Raw genomic sequence first — 18,505 nt, 5'->3', positions numbered from 1 at the left:
AGGGCCAGTCTTCCTCAGCAAAAAGAGGAGGATTGGCAGATGTTAGCTCAGGGCCGATCTTCCTCACAGAAAAAATAAATAAATAAATAAATAAAATTAGTGTATTTGAATTATTGATTTTGGTTGTCCTAATGTATGACCTTGAAAAAAACTGATAGGACCTTCTGGGGTGACAGGGTGGAGGTGGTGGTGGTGTTGTGGTGGCTTCATTTACCAACTTGTCATAATTTAGACAAAAATATATATTTTAAATTAAAAGACACCTGAATAAATAATCTGGTTTCCTTATTCCCATTTTTATATAGAAACTGCATTTCAGAAAAAGGTTAACTGATTTAATACAAAAGTCCAAAGCTAATAAAGATTTTGCCTCTTAGTTTCAGGTGTTTCTGATTATATCATGCTATTTTTGTATGCAGTGGATAACAAATTAGATTTCTTATAGCAAAACAGTTTAAAAACAATTGTTTTAATAGAGACAAAATTCTGCTAAAAATTTGTACTTCTTCTGTCAATTAAATTAAAGAATTATGACATTATTGATACTAATTTTGGGTGCATTAATTGTCTTCCAGAAAGGTTTGCTGGCAGTCATTGTGGAATTCTTCTTGATTCAAGTGGGCCTTTTGCTTCCTGCCATCCAATTGTAAACCCTAAATCGTATCATGAGGTATGTGAGGGTCTAACATTAACAACTCTTTTTAAGAAATATTTTGATAATATCAAAAGAAGCAGGTAGATATTAAAAATTTTCCAATAACAGCCATTGCCAGTAGATTAAGATGTATGTTTCAATTTAACATTAGATTCCACTAATTTATTCAATTGTTAGATATACCAACTTAAAAAAAAAGTGGTACTGGGAAATAAACCCAAATGAGACAAATCTGAAGTATCTCTTTTCTATCTTTTCTAAGTTCTTTGAAAACTCACGTAATAATTGATTTGCTATTTTGCATGTTTTTGAAAAGAAATATTTCCAAAAGTTTCAAAGACAAATTTTTTTGGGGGAAGAGGTGTGGTTATGAACTGAATTATTATACCCAGTTTACCTGTTCTTCTGAACATTTTCATAATGTAATGTAAATGTGTTTCTTATTTTAAAGGAATGCAAAATATACACTTGTGCTTGTGAAGACAGTCAAGATTGCCTGTGTACAGTTTTAGGCAACTATGTGAAAGCATGTGCAGAGAAGGAAACGTACATAGAGGGATGGAGAGCCAACCTATGTGGTGAGCAGGAGAGAGGCCTTATATAACTCTACTTCCTTCTCAATTTTACTATAGTTTGTGTGTGTGTGCGTGTGTGTGTGTGTGTGCAGTTTAGGCGCATGTATTTACAAATTTGTACTTGGTTCTTTCAAAGATGATTTTCTGTCTTTTTAAAAATATATTTGAGCAATCCTTGCATTTTTATGTCTTGATTTATTTCTCGTATCTTGATTTAGTATATTCATGTTTCAACAAGAACAGTATATCTATATAAATATATGTCTCTGTTCAGTTATTGTGTGCTGAAATTTAAATAATATTCTGCCTCTTACTGCATTTTTGAATGATAGTCAAATATTAATAACTTACTTTGAAAAAAATAAAAATAAACTAGTAAATTAGGGGCTCAACTATTGCATTTATAAAATCTTGCTTTGTTTTAAAATATTTATTGCACTACTTGAATATGACTTCAGAAAAATACTTGATTTACCAAAAAAAATACTTTATAGAAATATATCCCTTATAGATCATACTTAATACCTCGCAGCCTGTATCCAGTCAATCAAGAAGGTCTGTCAAGTTCACCTCCAAAATTTCTCTCAAATCCATTCATATCTCTCCATCTCTATTGCCACCAAGCTAGTTCAAGAAACCATCATTTTTTTCTCCTGGGTGATTGCAATAGCCTCTTTCAATATCCACTCTTGGATGGATGGATCCCCTAATCCATTTTCCAAAGAGAAATCAGTATAATCTTTAAAGTAAAACCAAATAAAACTAATCTGATCATGTGGCATTCCAGTCTAAAACAAAGTCAATGACTTCTCATTGCTCTAAGGCTGAAGACGAAACTGCTTAAGTGGGTCCTACAAGTTCTAACCGCTGATTCTGTCTCTGGGCTTATAGCTTCTACTTGCTCCTTGAAAGAATTTCTCCCTCTTCTAACTTAGTCTGCTCCCCAGACATAGAATTAATTTTCTCTAGGCTGCCTTCATGCTGTCCATCTACCCTTTCTCATCATGAAGTGCAGGTTCCTAGTTGTACACACTTAGAGCTTCCCGTCTTGCTTCTCTGTAGCAGATACCACAATTGTCCTTCCCCTAGGAATGAACATAAACCACATGACAGCAGTGTATTATCTGTCTTGTTTGTGGGCTTTATCCCCAGCAGAACATGTAAACATATAATAGAGACTCAATATTGACCAAGAAAAAAAAAAAGAATGAAAAAACCAATGAACAATAAGTACCTTTTTCTTGATTATTCGTATCCTCAATTATGAATAATTTGCTATAATATCTATAAATGTTAAGTTGAAATAAAATTGCTCATTTTACTGAATGTATACATATTTACTGTTTTTTGCCTGTATACCAACAGATCAGTCTTGTCCAAGTGGCCTAGTTTTCAACTACAATGTAAAAGGCTGCAATAGTTCTTGCCGATCATTGTCAGAGAGAGATAGGAGCTGTGATGTAGATGTTCCAGTTGATGGATGCACTTGCCCTGATGGAATGTACCAGAATAATGAAGGAAATTGTGTTACAAAATCTCAGTGTGACTGCTACATAAACGACGAGGTCGTGCAACCAGGCAAACTCATCAATATTGATGACAATAAATGGTATGGAGATTACATGTATACTTGTTATGACTTTGAAATCAAGGGACTGTCCTTTTCAGAGAAATAGTCTTTTGCTAGCCTGAAGTCTTCTCTAGACTTGTCATGTTTTTACTTTTGTATTTCTTATTAAGGTTAGTTATGGCCCCCTTTATTCTGGAGTGTTCACTGCATCATAGTGGCTATAACTGGTTTATCCTACTCTTGTTTGGTTTCAAATATCAGTAGAAAAATATTCTAGCAGCTCCTAAATACAGACAATGCAAAACGATTTCATATTCAGACAAGGCTTTCTAGTTGACTCTCAGCATTCAACAAACACTTATTAAATAAATATCTACTGTGTGTGAGGCCTTATGCTGAATGCTGGAGTTACAAAGATTAGTGAACATTGTCTTGGACTCATAGAGTAAGCAGGATGCTGACTATTGCAAGGAGATTTGCATACTATAATATGGTAGCAGAAAGGGCCAGTCGCTACCTGAGGAGATAAGGAAGATTTCTTAGAGGGGACCAGCATTTGAGTTTTCCTAAGGGATGAATCTTTTTTGAGACAAAATTAGGGTGTGAAGAGTGATTTCCAGTAGAGTAAACAGAATGCACTAATGTAGGAAATACTTGAAAAAGTAATGCACCTGTAGGTTATTGTTGCATAGGATTGGACTGAAAATGTAGACAGTGACCAGACATGCTCAAGAATTTGAACTTAGTTCCTGGGCAGTAGGAGAAGTTGAAGAATTGTGACTTTTTGTAATGGCTAAAGGGGGTTGTGATTTCTGCAGTTTGGGACAAAGTAATTTATCTGTATTTCTAATTCGATAGACCGACATAGCAATTCTTAACAATGTAACTGCAAAAATGAAGTAGCCATTCCGGAAAATTTTGAATGTGCCTTCTCTCTTTTCTTTAGTTCCATGAAATGATCAGTTAGCAATGAATGATTTTTCTTGGCCATTTAAAAGGGGAGCATGGATAATAACCCCTTTCCATCAAAGCACACAAAACATCTGGTTGGGGTTTAATAATGATATTTTCTTTGTAGACGTTGGGGAATCAGTAGATTACCTTTTTAATGAGACTTAGGCTAGCACCTCCAAATTATGGTTTCCTTCATTATTACCCTATTTCAGACTCCCATGAGCCCTTACTGGCACTACTGTGATAGCTAACTTAGCAGTTCTTTGCCCTCTGTCTCTGTCTCGTGTTTTCTGCCTGATGGCTAGCATATATAACCTAAAGCACTCTTCTGATTGTGCCACTTCGCTGCTCAGAAACTTTACTGGTGACAGTTGCCTGAAAAACAGAAATAAACTTGTATGTCATTTAAGACCCTCTGAAATCTGTCCCCAACTTACTTTTACAACTTCTGCTTATCATGCATCCTACCTTCTATCCAAACAAATCGTTGGAGCATACCTTGTTCTTTTCTACATAGCAGCTTTGTATCTTATCAGCATATCTGTTGAATCTTACTAATCCATCAAGATCCAGCCCTCTTTTCCATGAAGTTTTCTCTGATGTTCATAGAACCTTGTTTGTACCTTCCTATAATATAGAAATACTCCTATAATATAGGAATACACACACAAGGCTATATCTTATAATTTGGTACATTTTATGCATCTTCTGGGGGACCTTGTCTCATTCATCTAACTACATGTGATAAAACACATGGTGTAAGAATGAGGAGTTCAAGTTGCTGTAACAGTGTATTAAGAAGTTGTTATTGAAATTTGATATTTAAATGTATCATTTTCTTTTATTTCTAGTGTCTGTCAGGATGGAATTCTTCTTTGCGAGATTCCCCTTAATTTAATCCTACGTAAGTGTTGAAATCATGATGCAAGCTAAAGATATCTACTTTGATTAAAATAAGCACATTAAGAGGCCCTTGACTAACAACTTCCTTTATCCGGCAGAGAATTGTTCTGGAGGGGCTGAGTATGTTAACTGTAGCGATCCTAAGGCACAGAGAAGAGCTGATCGTACATGTAGCACTCGGAATATACCTAGCTTTGATGTAAGTAACATGACATTAGAGTTTAGCTTTTTAAAATTTTTAATTGTTTCAGGGCAGAGGGAAACTAAAACAGCAATGAAAAATAATTAGAAGGTCATATTTATTGGGTGTTATTTTGACTTGTCAAATGTTGACTCTAAATGTATATTTGCTATATTTATGTATTGTAAATTAATGCTGATAATGTTACGTGTTCAGAGCTGTGCCTCATGGTGTATATTTTATATTTGTTCCTGTAGGAGAACTTGCCTTGCAAACGTGGGTGCTACTGTCCAGTAGGAATGGTTCGAAATTCTAAAGGGAACTGTGTCTTTCCTGATGACTGCCCATGCTCTTTTGGTGGACGAGAGTATGATCAAGGAAGTGTCACCTCAGTTAGCTGCAACAAATGGTACATAATAAAGGATTACTGTTTTATTTGTTTTGAATATTAGAAAGTGTACAGTCTGCTCTTATTTTTAGGGGAAAGAAGTCATATTTTGGGATATTTGAAAAAATAATGGTCAAATGTAGTTAAAAAAAGCTATTTTTTAATATAGAAGCTTTATATAGCATTATATATGATGAATATCATATCATATAATGACAACCACAAAATTTAAGTGACTATGAAACATTGTTTTATGCTTATTTATGAGTATTTATGAGTTAAGTCTTTATGATTTCAAAAACAATATAAGTATACGATTCTTGGCATAATATAATTACCACACTCTATCATTTTTTTTTAGTACTTGCATGAAGGGATCCTGGAACTGTACACAAAATGAATGTGAAACCACCTGCCACATCTATGGGGACGGTCATGTTAGAACTTTTGATGGAAAAAGTTACAGCTTTGATGGTCTCTGCCAGTATTCATTTCTTGAGGTAATTACAAGTGGGCTTTATCACAAATTTTTAATACTTATTATTATTTATTTGTAGAAGAGCTCTGGAGAATTTTACTCTCAAAATGTGAAATTTAAAAAAAAGGCCTCAAATATTTCTCAAGGGCAGTAGAATGTAATATGTTGTAATGCTGACTCTGGAGGCAGTAGGCCTAGATTTCAATCCTGGTTCTGCCAATTTCTCAGATGTGTGACTTTGGGTACATTTCTTAACTTCTCTGTGTGTGTTTCCTTATCTGTAAAATGGAGATGGAAATAGTCCCTACTTGAAACCAAATTAGGGCAAATAAGTGCTCAATAAATGTTAGATATTATTTAACAACAGCATTATCAGCGACAATGACAGTTACCATTTTATAAGAGCTTGTATACTTTATTACATTTAATCATTACAGTACGAAAATGATGATATTACTATTCCTATGATGCAGATGAAGAAAGTGAGCTTTACAGAGGTGAAGCAGCGTAAACTACTAAGTAGAAAATGCCATATTCAGACCTAGATTTGTCTGATTCCAGAGTTCATGCTTGTTACATACAATTAAACTGCTTCCTAAGTAACGTCTAATGAGTGAAATGTGGATTATTTTGTATTTATACATTAATTGTGATTCAATATCAAGTTTCATAAAAATCACTGAGGAAAAAACTCACCTTTATCTAGCTATTTACAGAGCCTAGAAATAAATCTATGATTACAAATGTATGTAATTTATTTATTTATTTATTTATTTATTTATTTTTTAATTTTTTGTTTATTGCAGTAACATTGGTGTATAACGTTGTAAAAATTTCAGGTGTACATTATTATACTTCTATTTCTAAATAGATTACATCATGTTCACCACCAAAATACTAATTACAGCCCATCACCACACACATGTACTGAATTATCCCTTTCACCCTCCTCCCTCCCCCCTTCCCCTCTGGTAACCGCCAATCCAATCTCTGTCTCTATGTGTTTGTTTATTGTTGTTATTATCTACTACTTAATGAAGGAAATCATACGGTATTTGACCTTCTCTCTCTGACTTATTTCACTTTGCATTATACCCTCAATGTCCATCCATGTTGTCACAAATGCCTGGATTTCATCGTTTCTTATGGCTGAGTAGTGTTCCATTGTGTATATATACCACATCTTCTTTATCCATTCGTCCCTTGATGGGCACTTAGGTTGCTTCCAAGTCTTGGCTATTGTGAATAACGCTGCAATGAACACAGGGGTGCATGTACCTTTACAAATTGGTGTTTTCAAGTTCTTTGGATAAATACCCAACAGTGGAATAGCTGGATCATATGGTAGTTCTATCCTTGATTTTTTGAGGAATCTCCATACTTTTTTCCATAGTGGCTGCACCAGTTTGCACTCCCACCAGCAGTGTATGAGAGTTCCCTTCTCTCCACATCCTCTCCAACACATGTTGTTTCCTGTCTTGTTAATTATAGCCATTCTGACGGGTGTGAGGTGATATCTCATTGTAGTTTTGATTTGCGTTTCCCTGATAGTTAGTGATTTTGAACATCTTTTCATGTGTCTGTTGGCCATCTGTATATCTTCTTTGGAGAAATGTCTGTTCAGGTCTTTTGCCCATTTTTTAATTGGGTTGGTAGTTTTTTTGTTGTTGAGATGCATGAGTTCTTTATATATTTTGGAGATTAAGCCCTTATCAGATGTATGGTTTGCAAATATCTTCTCCCAATTGTTAGGTTGTCTTTTCGTTTTGTTGATGGTTTCCTTTGCGGTACAGAAGCTTTTTAGTTTGATGTAGTCCCATTTGTTTCTTTTTTCTATTGTTTCTCTTGCCTGGTCAGACATGGTGCATGAAAATATGTTGCTAAGACCGATGTGGAAGAGCGTACTGCTTATGTTTTCTTCTAGAAGTTTCATAGTTTCAGGTCTTACATTCAAGTCTTTAATCCATTTGGAGTTAATTTTTGTGTATGGTGTAAGGTAAGGGTCTACTTTCATTTTTTTGCATGTGGCTATCCAGTTTTCCCAACACCATTTGTTGAAGAGACTTTCTTTTCCCCATTGTATGTTCTTGGCTCCTTTGTCAAAGATTAGCTGTCCATATATGTGTGGGTTTATTTCTGGGCTTTTGATTCTATTCCATGGATCTGTGTGTCTGTTTTTGTGCCAGTACCATGCTGTTTTGGTTACTATAGGTTTGTAGTATATTTTGAAACCAGGTAGTGTGATACCTCCAGCTTTGTTCTTGTTTCTGAGGATTCCTTTAGCTATTCGGGGTCTTTCGTTGTTCCATATAAATTTTAGAATTCTTTGTTCTATTTCTGTGAAAAATGTTGTTGGAACTTTGATAGGGATTGCATTGAATCTATAGATTGCTTTAGGAATTATGGACATCTTAACTATGTTAATTTTTCCAATCCAAGTGCACGGAATATCTTTCCATTTCTTTGTGTCTTCTTCAATTTCTTTCAGAAATGTTTTATAGTTTTCAGTGTACAGATCTTTCACCTCTTTGGTTAAGTTTATTCCTAGGTATTTTATTCTTTTTGTTGCAATTGTAAATGGGATTGTATTCTTAGTTTCTCTTTCTGCTACTTCGTTGTTAGTGTACAGAAATGCAACTGATTTTTGTATGTTGATTTTGTATACTGAACTTTACCATATTTGTTTTTTACTTCTAAAAGTTTTCTGGTGGATTCTTTATGGTTTTCTATATATAAAATCATGTCATCTGCAAATAGTGAGAGTTTTACTTCTTCCTTTCCAATTTGGATCCCTTTTATTTCTTTCTCTTGCCTGATTGCTCTGGCTAGGACTTCCAGTACTATGTTAAATAGGAGTGGTGACAGTGGGCATCCTTGTCTGGTTCCTGTTCTTAGAAGGATAGCTTTCAGTTTTTCACCATTGAGGATGATGATAGCTGTGGGTTTCTCATATATGATCTTTATTATGTTGAGGTACTTTCCTTCTATACCCCTTTTATTCAGAGTTTTTATCATAAATGGATGCTGTATCCTGTCAAATGCTTTCTCTGCATCTATTGAGATGATCATGTGATTTTTATTCTTCATTTTATTAGTGTGGTGTATTACGTTGATTGATTTGCGAATGTTAAACCATCCCTGCATACCTGGAATAAATCCCATGTGATCATGGTGTATAATCTTTTTAACGTATTGTTGTATGCGATTTGCTAGTATTTTGTTGAAGATTTTTGCATCGATGTTCATCAGTGATATTGGCCTGTAATTTTCTTTTTTTGTGTTGTCCTTGTCTGGTTTTTGTATCAGGGTAATGTTGGCTTCATAGAATGAGTTAGGGAGCTTCTCCCTCTCCTCAATTTTTTGGAAGAGTTTGAGAAGGGTAGGTATTAAGTCTTCTTTGAATGTTTGGTAGAATTCACCAGGGAAGCCATCTGGTCCTGGACTTTTATTTTTGGGGAGGTTTGTGATTACTGTTTCGATCTCCTTACTGGTGATTGGTCTATTGAAATTCTCTACTTCTTCTTGATCCAGTTTTGGAAGGTTGTATGATTCTAAGAATTTATCCATTTCTTCCAGATTGTCGAATTGGTTGGCATATAGCTTTTCATAGTATTCTCTTATAATCTTTTGTATTTCTGATGTGTCTGTTGTAACCTCTTCTCTTTCATTTCTGATTTTTCTTATTTGTGCCTTCTCTCTTTTTTTCTTGGTGAGTCTAGCTAAAGGTTAGTCAATTTTGTTGATCTTTTCAAAGAACCAGCTCTTGGTTTTATTAATTTTTTCTATTGTTTTTTGGTCTCTATTTCATTTATTTCTGCTCTGATTTTTATTATTTCCCTTTTTCTACTGATTTTGGGCTTTGTTTGTTCTTCTTTTTCCAGTTCCTTTAGGTGCATTGTTAGATTGTTTATTTGAGACTTTTCTTGTTTGTTGAGATAGGCCTGTATTGCTATAAACTTCCCTCTTAGAACCGCTTTTGCTGTATCCCATAAGTTCTGGCATGTCGTATTGTCATTTTCATTTGTCTCCAGGTATTTTTTGATTTCTTCTTTGATTTCTTCATTAACCCAGTCGTTGTTCAGTAGCATTTTGTTTAATCTCCACGTATTTGTGGCTTTTCTGATTTTCTTCCTATAGTTGATTTCTAGTTTCATACCGTTGTGGTCAGAAAAGATGCTTGGTATTATTTCAATCTTCTTAAATTTATGCAGACTTGTTTTGTGGCCTAATATGTGATCAATCCTGGAGAATGTTCCATGTGCATTTGAAAAGAACGTGTATTCTTCGGTTTTTGGATGGAATACTCTGTATATATCTACTAGGTCCATCTGTTCTAGTGTGTCGTTTAAGGCCAGTGTTTCCTTATTGATCTTCTGTTTGGATGATCTATCCATTGGTGTAAGTGGAGTGTTAAAGTCCCCTACTATTATTGTGTTACTGTCTATTTCTGTTTTTATGTCTGTTAATAATTGCTTTATACATTTAGGTGCACCTACATTGGGTGTGTAGATATTTACAAGCGTTATATCCTCTTGTTGGATTGTTCCCTTGATCATTATGTAATGCCCTTCTTTGTCTCTGTTTACAGTTTTTGTTTTAAAGTCTATTTTGTCTGATATGAGTACTGCTACCCCAGCTTTCTTTTCATTGCCATTTGCGTGGAGTATCTTTTTCCATCCCTTCACTTTCAGTTTGTGAGTGTCTTTGGGTCTGAAGTGTGTCTCTTGTATGCAGCATATATATAGGTCTTGTTGTTTTATCCAATCAGCCACCCTATGCCTTTTAACTGGAGCATTTAGTCCACTGACATTTAAAGTAGCTATTGATAAGTATGTACTTACTGCCATTTTTGAACTTTTGTTTTTCTCAGTGTTTTAGTAGTCCTTCTCTGTTCATTTCTTCTTCTATACAGAATTGATGGTCACTTTAGTTTGACCTCTGTTTGAAAGCTGTACTCTTTAACTCCTCTCCTCCCTCCTTTTATGTTTTTGATATCATATCTAACCTCTTTTTTGTGCATTTGTATCCATTACATTCTAATCATGGAAATAGATAATTTTTCCTATTTGTGGTCTTCTCTTTTCCCCTTAAATCAGTCCCTTTAACATTTCTTGTAGCACTGGTTTCTTGGTGACAAACTCCTTTAATTTTTGCTTGTCTGGGAAATTTTTGATCTCTCCTTCCATTTTGAATGATAACCTTGCTGGGTAGAGTATTCTTGGCTGTAAGTTTTTTCCTTTTAGCACTTTAAATATATCATGGAATTCTCTTCTAGCCTGTAAGGTTTCTGCTGAGAAGTCAGCTGATAGCCGTATGGGGTTTCCTTTGTATGTAACTTGACTTTCTCTTGCGGCTTTTAGGATTCTCTCTTTATCTTTAATTCTGGACATTTTGATTATGATGTGTCTTGGTGTGGGCCTCTTTGGGTTTATCTTGTTTGGGGCTCTCTGTGCTTCCTGTACCTGGATGTCTGTTTCCTTCCTTAAGTTAGGGAAATTTTCATCTATTATTTCTTGAAATAGATTCTCTGCCCCCTTGTCTCGCTCTACTCCTTCCGGGACACCTATAACACGGATGTTAGTGCACTTGGTGTTGTCCCAGAGGTCCCTTAGACTGTCCTCACTCTTTTTAATTCTTTTCTCTTTTACCTGTTCACCTTGGGTAATTTCTTCTAGTCTTTCATCCAGCTCACAGATCCATTCTTCTGTATCCTCTACTCTGCTTTTGAGTCCCTCTAATGAATTTTTCATTTCCAGTATTGTATTCTTCATTTCTGATTGGTTCTTTTTTATATCTTCCATTTCTTTGTTGACATTCTCACTGAGTTCATCTATTCTTCTCCCCAGATCAGTGAGCATCCTTAACACTCTTAGTTTGAAGTCTCTGTCAGGTAGGTTGCTCATTTCTGTTTCACTTAGTTCCTTTTCTGGGGTTTTGTCCTGTTCCCTTACTTGGAATGTATTCTTTTGCCTCCTCATATTGCCTCTTTCCCTGTGCTTGTGTCTATGTATTAGGTAGGTCAGCTACGTTTCCTGCTCTTAGATAGGTGACCTTATGTAAGTGATGCCTTAGGAGGCTTCCAGTGTGCTTCCCTCAGTTCTCAATGTTCTGGGGGTGACTCCTATCTCGGCTACGTGTGTCCTTCTGTTGTGGCCTGTTTGCTCTCCCTGTAGGCGCCCAGGGTGGCCAAGTTATGCTCCTGGCCAGCTGTTGTAATGCTCAGCTGCTTGTAGTTGTTGGTGGCCCTTCAGTCTCTTCATTAGGTGTGGGGAGCCCCAGCACAGTTGGCTGCAAGTTCTAATAGCACATTTGTGTTGCAGTATTTCTTTTAACTGAGTAGGCCCCCAGCGTGGCAGGTTGTTAGGCTCAGGGCCTTACAATTGCTGTAAGCCTCTAACCTATTAGGTCTCTTGTCAGCTCTCTGAGGATTGCAGCTGGGTGGGGCTGGCCTCAGGCACAGGAGCACCCAATTGTTTCAGGCTTTGGAAGGTGGGGCAAACCCCCTATGTGGGTCTTTGAGAAACACAAGTCTTCTTCAGCTGACAAGCCCTGTTGCCCACAGGTCCACACACACAATCAACACAGTCCTGCCCCTTGTGTGCGCCCCGACCTCCCGAAGCAGACCCAGTCTCTCCACGGCGGGAGCCCCACACACTCTGCCACCGCCCCACACTCTCCACCCGCTCCTTGTACACACCCTGCCCCGCTAAAGTCGGCTCAGTTGCCAGGCTGCAGAGAATCCAGTCACCAATCTATGCAGGCCCACACGTTGGCTGAGGGCTTGTTGTTGGGTGGGGCCAGTCTCTAGGGTGGGCTGCCTGCCCTGGCTGAGCTGGATTAAATCGGTGCTCTAACGGGTGGGGCAGACCCTGGGCTAGCAGGCATCAGGGAGAACTCCAATGGCGTCTGTGTCAGCACGCCCACACCAGGCCACAACAATGGCCGCCGCCAATGTCCCAGTCCCTGGAGAGGTCTCACCTCTCACCGAGATGCATTCAGGGCCTATTAGGTGAGTCTCTTTTCACCACAGCACTGTGCACCTTTCTTTCTGGTGATTTTAGGATGCTTTCTGGAACGGGTGAGTTTGCGCACGGGCCCTTTAAGAGCCAGTTTTAGTTTCTTTGTGAACCGGGTTTTCTTGGGGTGCTCCCCAATGTTTTAGTAGCAGGCACAGTCAGATATTATGCCGCTGGTCTCGATTGTGGTGGGTCCACAAAATGCCCACAGCGGGGGTGCTCCCCGGCTCAGGGCCCCGCGCCTCCAGGGAGGGCTGCGGACCTGTGAGCTGCTCCCGGCGGCCGTGAAGCTGGCGGCTTGTGAAGGCGGCGTTTTTCCTCTCCGGAAGGGAGTCTCTGCCTCTTCTACCCCAGTTAGGATTGTCTGTTGTTGCAGGAGTTCCTCTTATCCAGTTTTCAGTTCTGTCTCAGGGGTAATTTTTCCACGAGTAGTTGTAAATTGGCTGCGTCCACGGGAGGAGGTGAGTTCCGAGTCTGCTTACACCGCCATCTTGAGTTCGCCCCTCTAAATTTATGTAATTTAAATACTTATATATCTATGGTATAATTCTAAACTTATATGGAAGTAATGGGAAAAGGGCTGAATCAAAGCAAGTTAACTAGTTTGTACTCAGCCAAGGCTACCTACTCATGAATGCTACCTACCCATTGTCTTTTGGAAATTCCATGACGTAGCATATGGTAATTTATTGAGCTTAAAGGGTCACTGTCTAAGAAATATTTGTCTGATGTAAAAATTGTAATTGAGTTCCATGTTCCTGATATTAACAACTATTATTATCATTTAATTTTTAAAGGATTATTGTGGTAGTGAAAATGGCACATTCCGTATTTTAACTGAAAGTGTCCCATGCTGTGAAGATGGGCTTACTTGCTCAAGAAAAATCATAGTTGATTTTCAGGTACAGTACTATTTCTTATTTACTTTTTCTCTCAGATTATGAGCAGCCAAGTAAAACTGATGTTATTGTGAGTCTATCTTTTAATTTACAGGATCAGAATGTTGTCTTGCATGATGGTAAAGTGACGGCAGCCAAAACTACAGAAAGCAAAGAATGTGAACTGAATGGAAATGCATACTCCATACATACTGTTGGCCTGTACTTGATTCTGAAATTTTTAAGTGGAATGACCATAATTTGGGACAAAAATACAAGATTGTCTGTTATATTGGATCCACACTGGAATGTATGTATATCTCTAATAATTGATTAATAGGGGAGCAAAATCATTTCTATTACTGAGAATTAGAGACATTCATGGGGGAAAGTGGGAGAATGGTAGTCTGTGTTATAGACTCCACATCTATTCAACCTTATTGTGAAATATGAAATGTAATCAAAGATGACAGAATCTGGTGAAAAATAAGTGCATTAACCTGAGGCATTCTAGTTTAACCATACTTGCTTACTTAAGATTATCACATAATACAATTTTGAGGTAGTTGGTTTATATGTAGAATTAAATGTATTCCTTGGAGCAAATATTCTAAGAACCAAACAGTATACTCATATATAATTTGAAGTTAGTGAATATAATTATTTTTAATTCTTAAGGCATTTACTTATTTGATATTAGATCATTTGCCAATATAAGATATTTTGGACTAAACGGGAGCAGAATCTTATCCACAGGTTTTGGTTTCCTTCCAAAATTTGGAATTTAAAATGGATTCATGATACAACATATATAATCGTATATCTCTATCTGTCATCTATCTATCATCTATCCACCTATCTATCTACCTATCTATCTATCTATTTCTATATACCCTTGGTAAAGCACACTTGTTATTTTTCCTTTCTGATCCATATAGGGCAAAGTGTGTGGTCTTTGTGGAAATAACAATGGCGATCTCAAGGATGATTTCACAACAAGATACTCATCACTAGCTGCTGGAGCACTGGAATTTGGAAATAGTTGGAAAACAAGTCAAGAATGTTCAGACACAGTAAATCAAACTTTCCCATGTGACTCAAATCCATACTGTAAAGCCTGGGCCGTGCGCAAGTGTGAGATCATCCGGGACAGCACATTCAGAGACTGCCACAACAAGGTAGCATGGCTCTGAGAGCAATAACCTAAACGGGGTTTGCTCCCAGAGACTCACGTGCTGTGCTCTGCCTAGGTGGATCCCAATACGTACTATGATGCATGTATCGAAGAAGCCTGTGCATGCGACATGGAAGGGAAGTACCTGGGATTCTGCACGGCTGTGGCTATGTATGCAGAGGCGTGCAGCGCGGTGGGAGTCTGTGTCACATGGAGAAAACCAGATCTCTGTCGTAAGTGAAGTCCGTATGTTGTTATTCTTTCAAAACGTAATTAGATAGAGTTGTTTTGTTAGATAATCTTCCTCTCATATTTTCCATAAAATACATATTCTTGTACCTGAAAAGTTTTAAAAACATGGTAACATGTTTGTTTATGATGGAAAAAATACCTCTTCTAAAATATATGGCACCTGGCACAGCACATCAAGTTTAATTTTAGTTTCAAATGTTCCTGTGTTCACAGGGAAAAAAATTAAATACTGATGAAAAATAACTCTTATTCATACTTTGATGAGCAGTGAACTGTTGCCTATCTTGGTATAGTTGTATATCCCTAAACATTTACCTCACATGTTACTTTTGGTTGAAGTCCAAATTATCTTGAAAACTTTTATAGAGCCCTAGTCAAGATAAACTGTAAAATGGATATAAACTGAATCTTGATATATATGGAATGTGATAACTTTAATAGAAATCAGTCAAATCTTTTCCTTCTAATGGAAGTTATTATGAGAGAAAAATATGACAAATGAGAAATGTTGAAATTGAATCCTCATTTTATTCATTTTATTATGTACAGCATTATATTATGTTGAAATCTTTACTTACCTCATTTGGGAACTCTTATTTATATATGAAAAAGCCTAATTTTTCCAGAGATTTATTTTTCTAATTTAAGTTTCAACATTAAAACCACGAATCTGGACATAACCTAAGATATCTAAAAATGGGAAAATTAAGGTTTACCTTTCCACCTCAAACCAACCTTAGTGTGAGATGTCAAAGGAAAGTGCTATTTTGATTCCATATGTTCCTCTTCCCTTGGTTTATGAGCTATTTTGGCTTATATGGCAATTCGGATAAAGCGCAAGGAACTTGATAATACAGAATGATATATTTTAGGTCTGTTTATTGTTAGTATCATTCAAAATCCCTTTTAAAAATGCTTTGGAGAATGAAAGGTGCAAATTGTTATAATGAATGGAAGTAATTTGATATAATTCAATTGTAGCCGTCTACTGTGATTATTATAATGCCCCTGGGGAATGCAGCTGGCATTATGAACCTTGTGGTACAGTGACTGCAAAAACATGCAAAGATCGAGTTATTGGCCAGAAATTTTCTGCAGTTTTAGAAGGTAAGGCATGTTATAATAATATCCAGAAGTAGTGCAAATTATATTGATATTTTTAAACTGCAAAATGTTGTTAGTTCCTGCCAATTCAGTGTCTTACATTTTGTAATTTGATGAATTATTTATATTTATTATGACATTAATATTTCTACATTAGAAACATTTTCTCTAGACATAGTTATCTGTTTAATAAGAGAGAGAGAGGACACAGTGCTGTGATCCCATTATCGATCTTTATACCTTTCCTTAGACAATGTATTTTACTGAGAATGTAGTTTCAGAATGCAACATATAATATAGTCTCACTTGAATAGAGGCCAATAAACTATATCCCATCCTTAAACTGCACTTTATTTTTAGCATGTTATATCTGAGAGAAAAAAAAAGAAAACAAGCTGATGCAAAAACTTTCCAGAAGCCACATCTGTGTTAAATCCCAGGCTTTGGGATCCTTCAGCCCATTTTATTACGACTTCTGTATCTTCTTCTATCCTTGCAAAATATATGTTTAGAATTGACATCCACATTTAAAGATACCTGTAGTCATGCACTGCATAACGACATTTCGGTCAAGGGTGGACCACATATACCACAGTGGTCCCCTAAGATTAGTATCATATAGCCTAGGTGTGTAGTAGGCTATACCATCGAGGTTTGTGTGTAAGTACACTCTGTGATGTTCGCACAATGATGAAATCACCTAACAATGCATTTCTCAGAATGTACTCCCATTGTTAAGCGATGCGTGGCTGTATAGCAAACCCTTGTATTATGTTCAACATCGTGCCCGTCATTAAAGTAGCAAATCATTTAAAAATACTTTAAGAAACACTTTAGAAAAAATTAAACCAGTCAAAATTTGTAAGTTCTTAGCTTGGTGTTTCATTGCAAGAGGATCTGAATCCTGTTCAATTTACATATTTTTGTTAAGAATGTGTTGTCGTTTTGCTATTATCTACTTCGGTTCATGGACTTATTTAAGTAACTTTACAAATATATACTGCAGTATGACAAGTTTTAGTAAGTAGAAATGAACTGCGCATCATTTTTCCCTACAGGTTGTTATGCTAAGTGTCCGGACAGTGCCCCCTATCTGGATGAGAACACCATGAAATGCGTCAGTCTGTCTGAGTGCAGCTGCTTCTATAATGATGTCGTACCACCGGGTGGAGTGATCCAAGATAACTGTGGAAGAACATGGTACATTCTCCACTACCTCTCCAATAAGCAATTCTGTTTCTTGTATTTTCACTTAGAAAAAATTAAGAAAAAAGTACATAATTTTTAACTCTGTTATGTCTACATGAGAAGGCCAGCATTAGGGTCAGTTTTCTATCAGTTATGTTAGTTATTTTGTATTTTCAGTAAATCAACATATCAACAAATGGTTTGTTAAATGTTAATAATGCAGAAAACAGAACAGAAAATGTCACTATATAGTTTTAGGTAAAAAAATTTTAATTCTATACATGGAAGATCATGCTTATAGGCTTTCAGATGGTGACATGGAAGCAAAGAGGTGCGTTCTATACTAGAACAGCACAGTCATCAAATAACGTCATGTTTGAAACTGAAAATGAAAGGACTAACTTAGCGGCTTGACTGCCAAGCATTCCTTTTGGTCCTAAGAACTCCTCAGTGAAATGATTAGGACTAACAGTACGCACACAAGAAACAAGCAATTTGAATTGATAGCAGGCTCTTGGGGAAACAGTTATTTACTGTTGTCTTATTTGGTTCTGTTTTGATTTTCGCTGTTAGACAATTTGTTGTTTTAAATTTCGGAGATGTACGTCATTAGGAGTTAAAATTTCAACCTCATTATTTGTTTTTTCGTTTTTTTTTTTTTAAACTTTCAGCTATTGTATTGCAGGAGAGTTGGCGTGCAGTGGTGAGTCATTACATTTTACTCTAATTGATACGGAAAGATGAGATAAAGGGTTTGGGATCTTTTCGGACCATCTACAGCAGAGGAGTAGGTACTTAATGCTTTGGACTGCCGCTCAGCGGATTGAGACAATTCTATTCCAGTGTATTTGCTCATGCTGGGTTACTTCAAAACCAATGCTGCCAAGGTATTTCGAACAACTGGTAGATGGGGCAGTTCTTTGCTGCATATGTGGCCCTGCCTATGTGTAGGTTCTGGGAATTAAGGGAGCAAGACATCAGTCAAAATAGTTTCGTGAAGCGATGGAGTGGAAGGTGAAGAGTCACATAGACGGAATTAAATAGTTAAAGGATAGCTCATGAACAGCACATATCTTAAAAATAAATCTCAATAAGCTTCAAAAGAACACATGAGCTACCCCTTTTTTGTATTAAAAAGCGCAAGAAGTAAAAAAGAGATGACTCGTAGGCAACTTAAGATTTAGAATTC

The 18,505-nt window shown here is 36.6% G+C and overlaps 1 protein-coding gene across 1 annotated transcript in view; it reads left to right on the top strand.

Annotated features, from left to right (window-relative positions):
- MUC19 (mucin 19, oligomeric) overlaps nucleotides 1-18,505 on the top strand; it is a 143,905-nt gene that overhangs the window by 34,685 nt on the left and 90,715 nt on the right. The window contains exons 28-41 of the mRNA XM_058557397.1: nucleotides 576-670; nucleotides 1,107-1,233; nucleotides 2,596-2,839; nucleotides 4,606-4,658; nucleotides 4,756-4,856; nucleotides 5,096-5,247; nucleotides 5,588-5,726; nucleotides 13,518-13,622; nucleotides 13,714-13,908; nucleotides 14,537-14,776; nucleotides 14,849-15,005; nucleotides 16,006-16,131; nucleotides 17,187-17,328; nucleotides 17,988-18,019. Coding sequence (XP_058413380.1) covers nucleotides 576-670; nucleotides 1,107-1,233; nucleotides 2,596-2,839; nucleotides 4,606-4,658; nucleotides 4,756-4,856; nucleotides 5,096-5,247; nucleotides 5,588-5,726; nucleotides 13,518-13,622; nucleotides 13,714-13,908; nucleotides 14,537-14,776; nucleotides 14,849-15,005; nucleotides 16,006-16,131; nucleotides 17,187-17,328; nucleotides 17,988-18,019 — 1,908 coding nt within the window. The remainder of the gene's footprint in view (nucleotides 1-575; nucleotides 671-1,106; nucleotides 1,234-2,595; nucleotides 2,840-4,605; nucleotides 4,659-4,755; nucleotides 4,857-5,095; nucleotides 5,248-5,587; nucleotides 5,727-13,517; nucleotides 13,623-13,713; nucleotides 13,909-14,536; nucleotides 14,777-14,848; nucleotides 15,006-16,005; nucleotides 16,132-17,186; nucleotides 17,329-17,987; nucleotides 18,020-18,505) is intronic.

The sequence above is a fragment of the Diceros bicornis genome, chromosome 17, assembly GCF_020826845.1.
Source record: "Diceros bicornis minor isolate mBicDic1 chromosome 17, mDicBic1.mat.cur, whole genome shotgun sequence".
Classification (NCBI taxonomy): domain Eukaryota; kingdom Metazoa; phylum Chordata; class Mammalia; order Perissodactyla; family Rhinocerotidae; genus Diceros; species Diceros bicornis.
The sequence above is the reverse complement of the archived record's forward strand: the minus strand, read 5'-3'. Positions and strand labels throughout refer to the sequence as shown.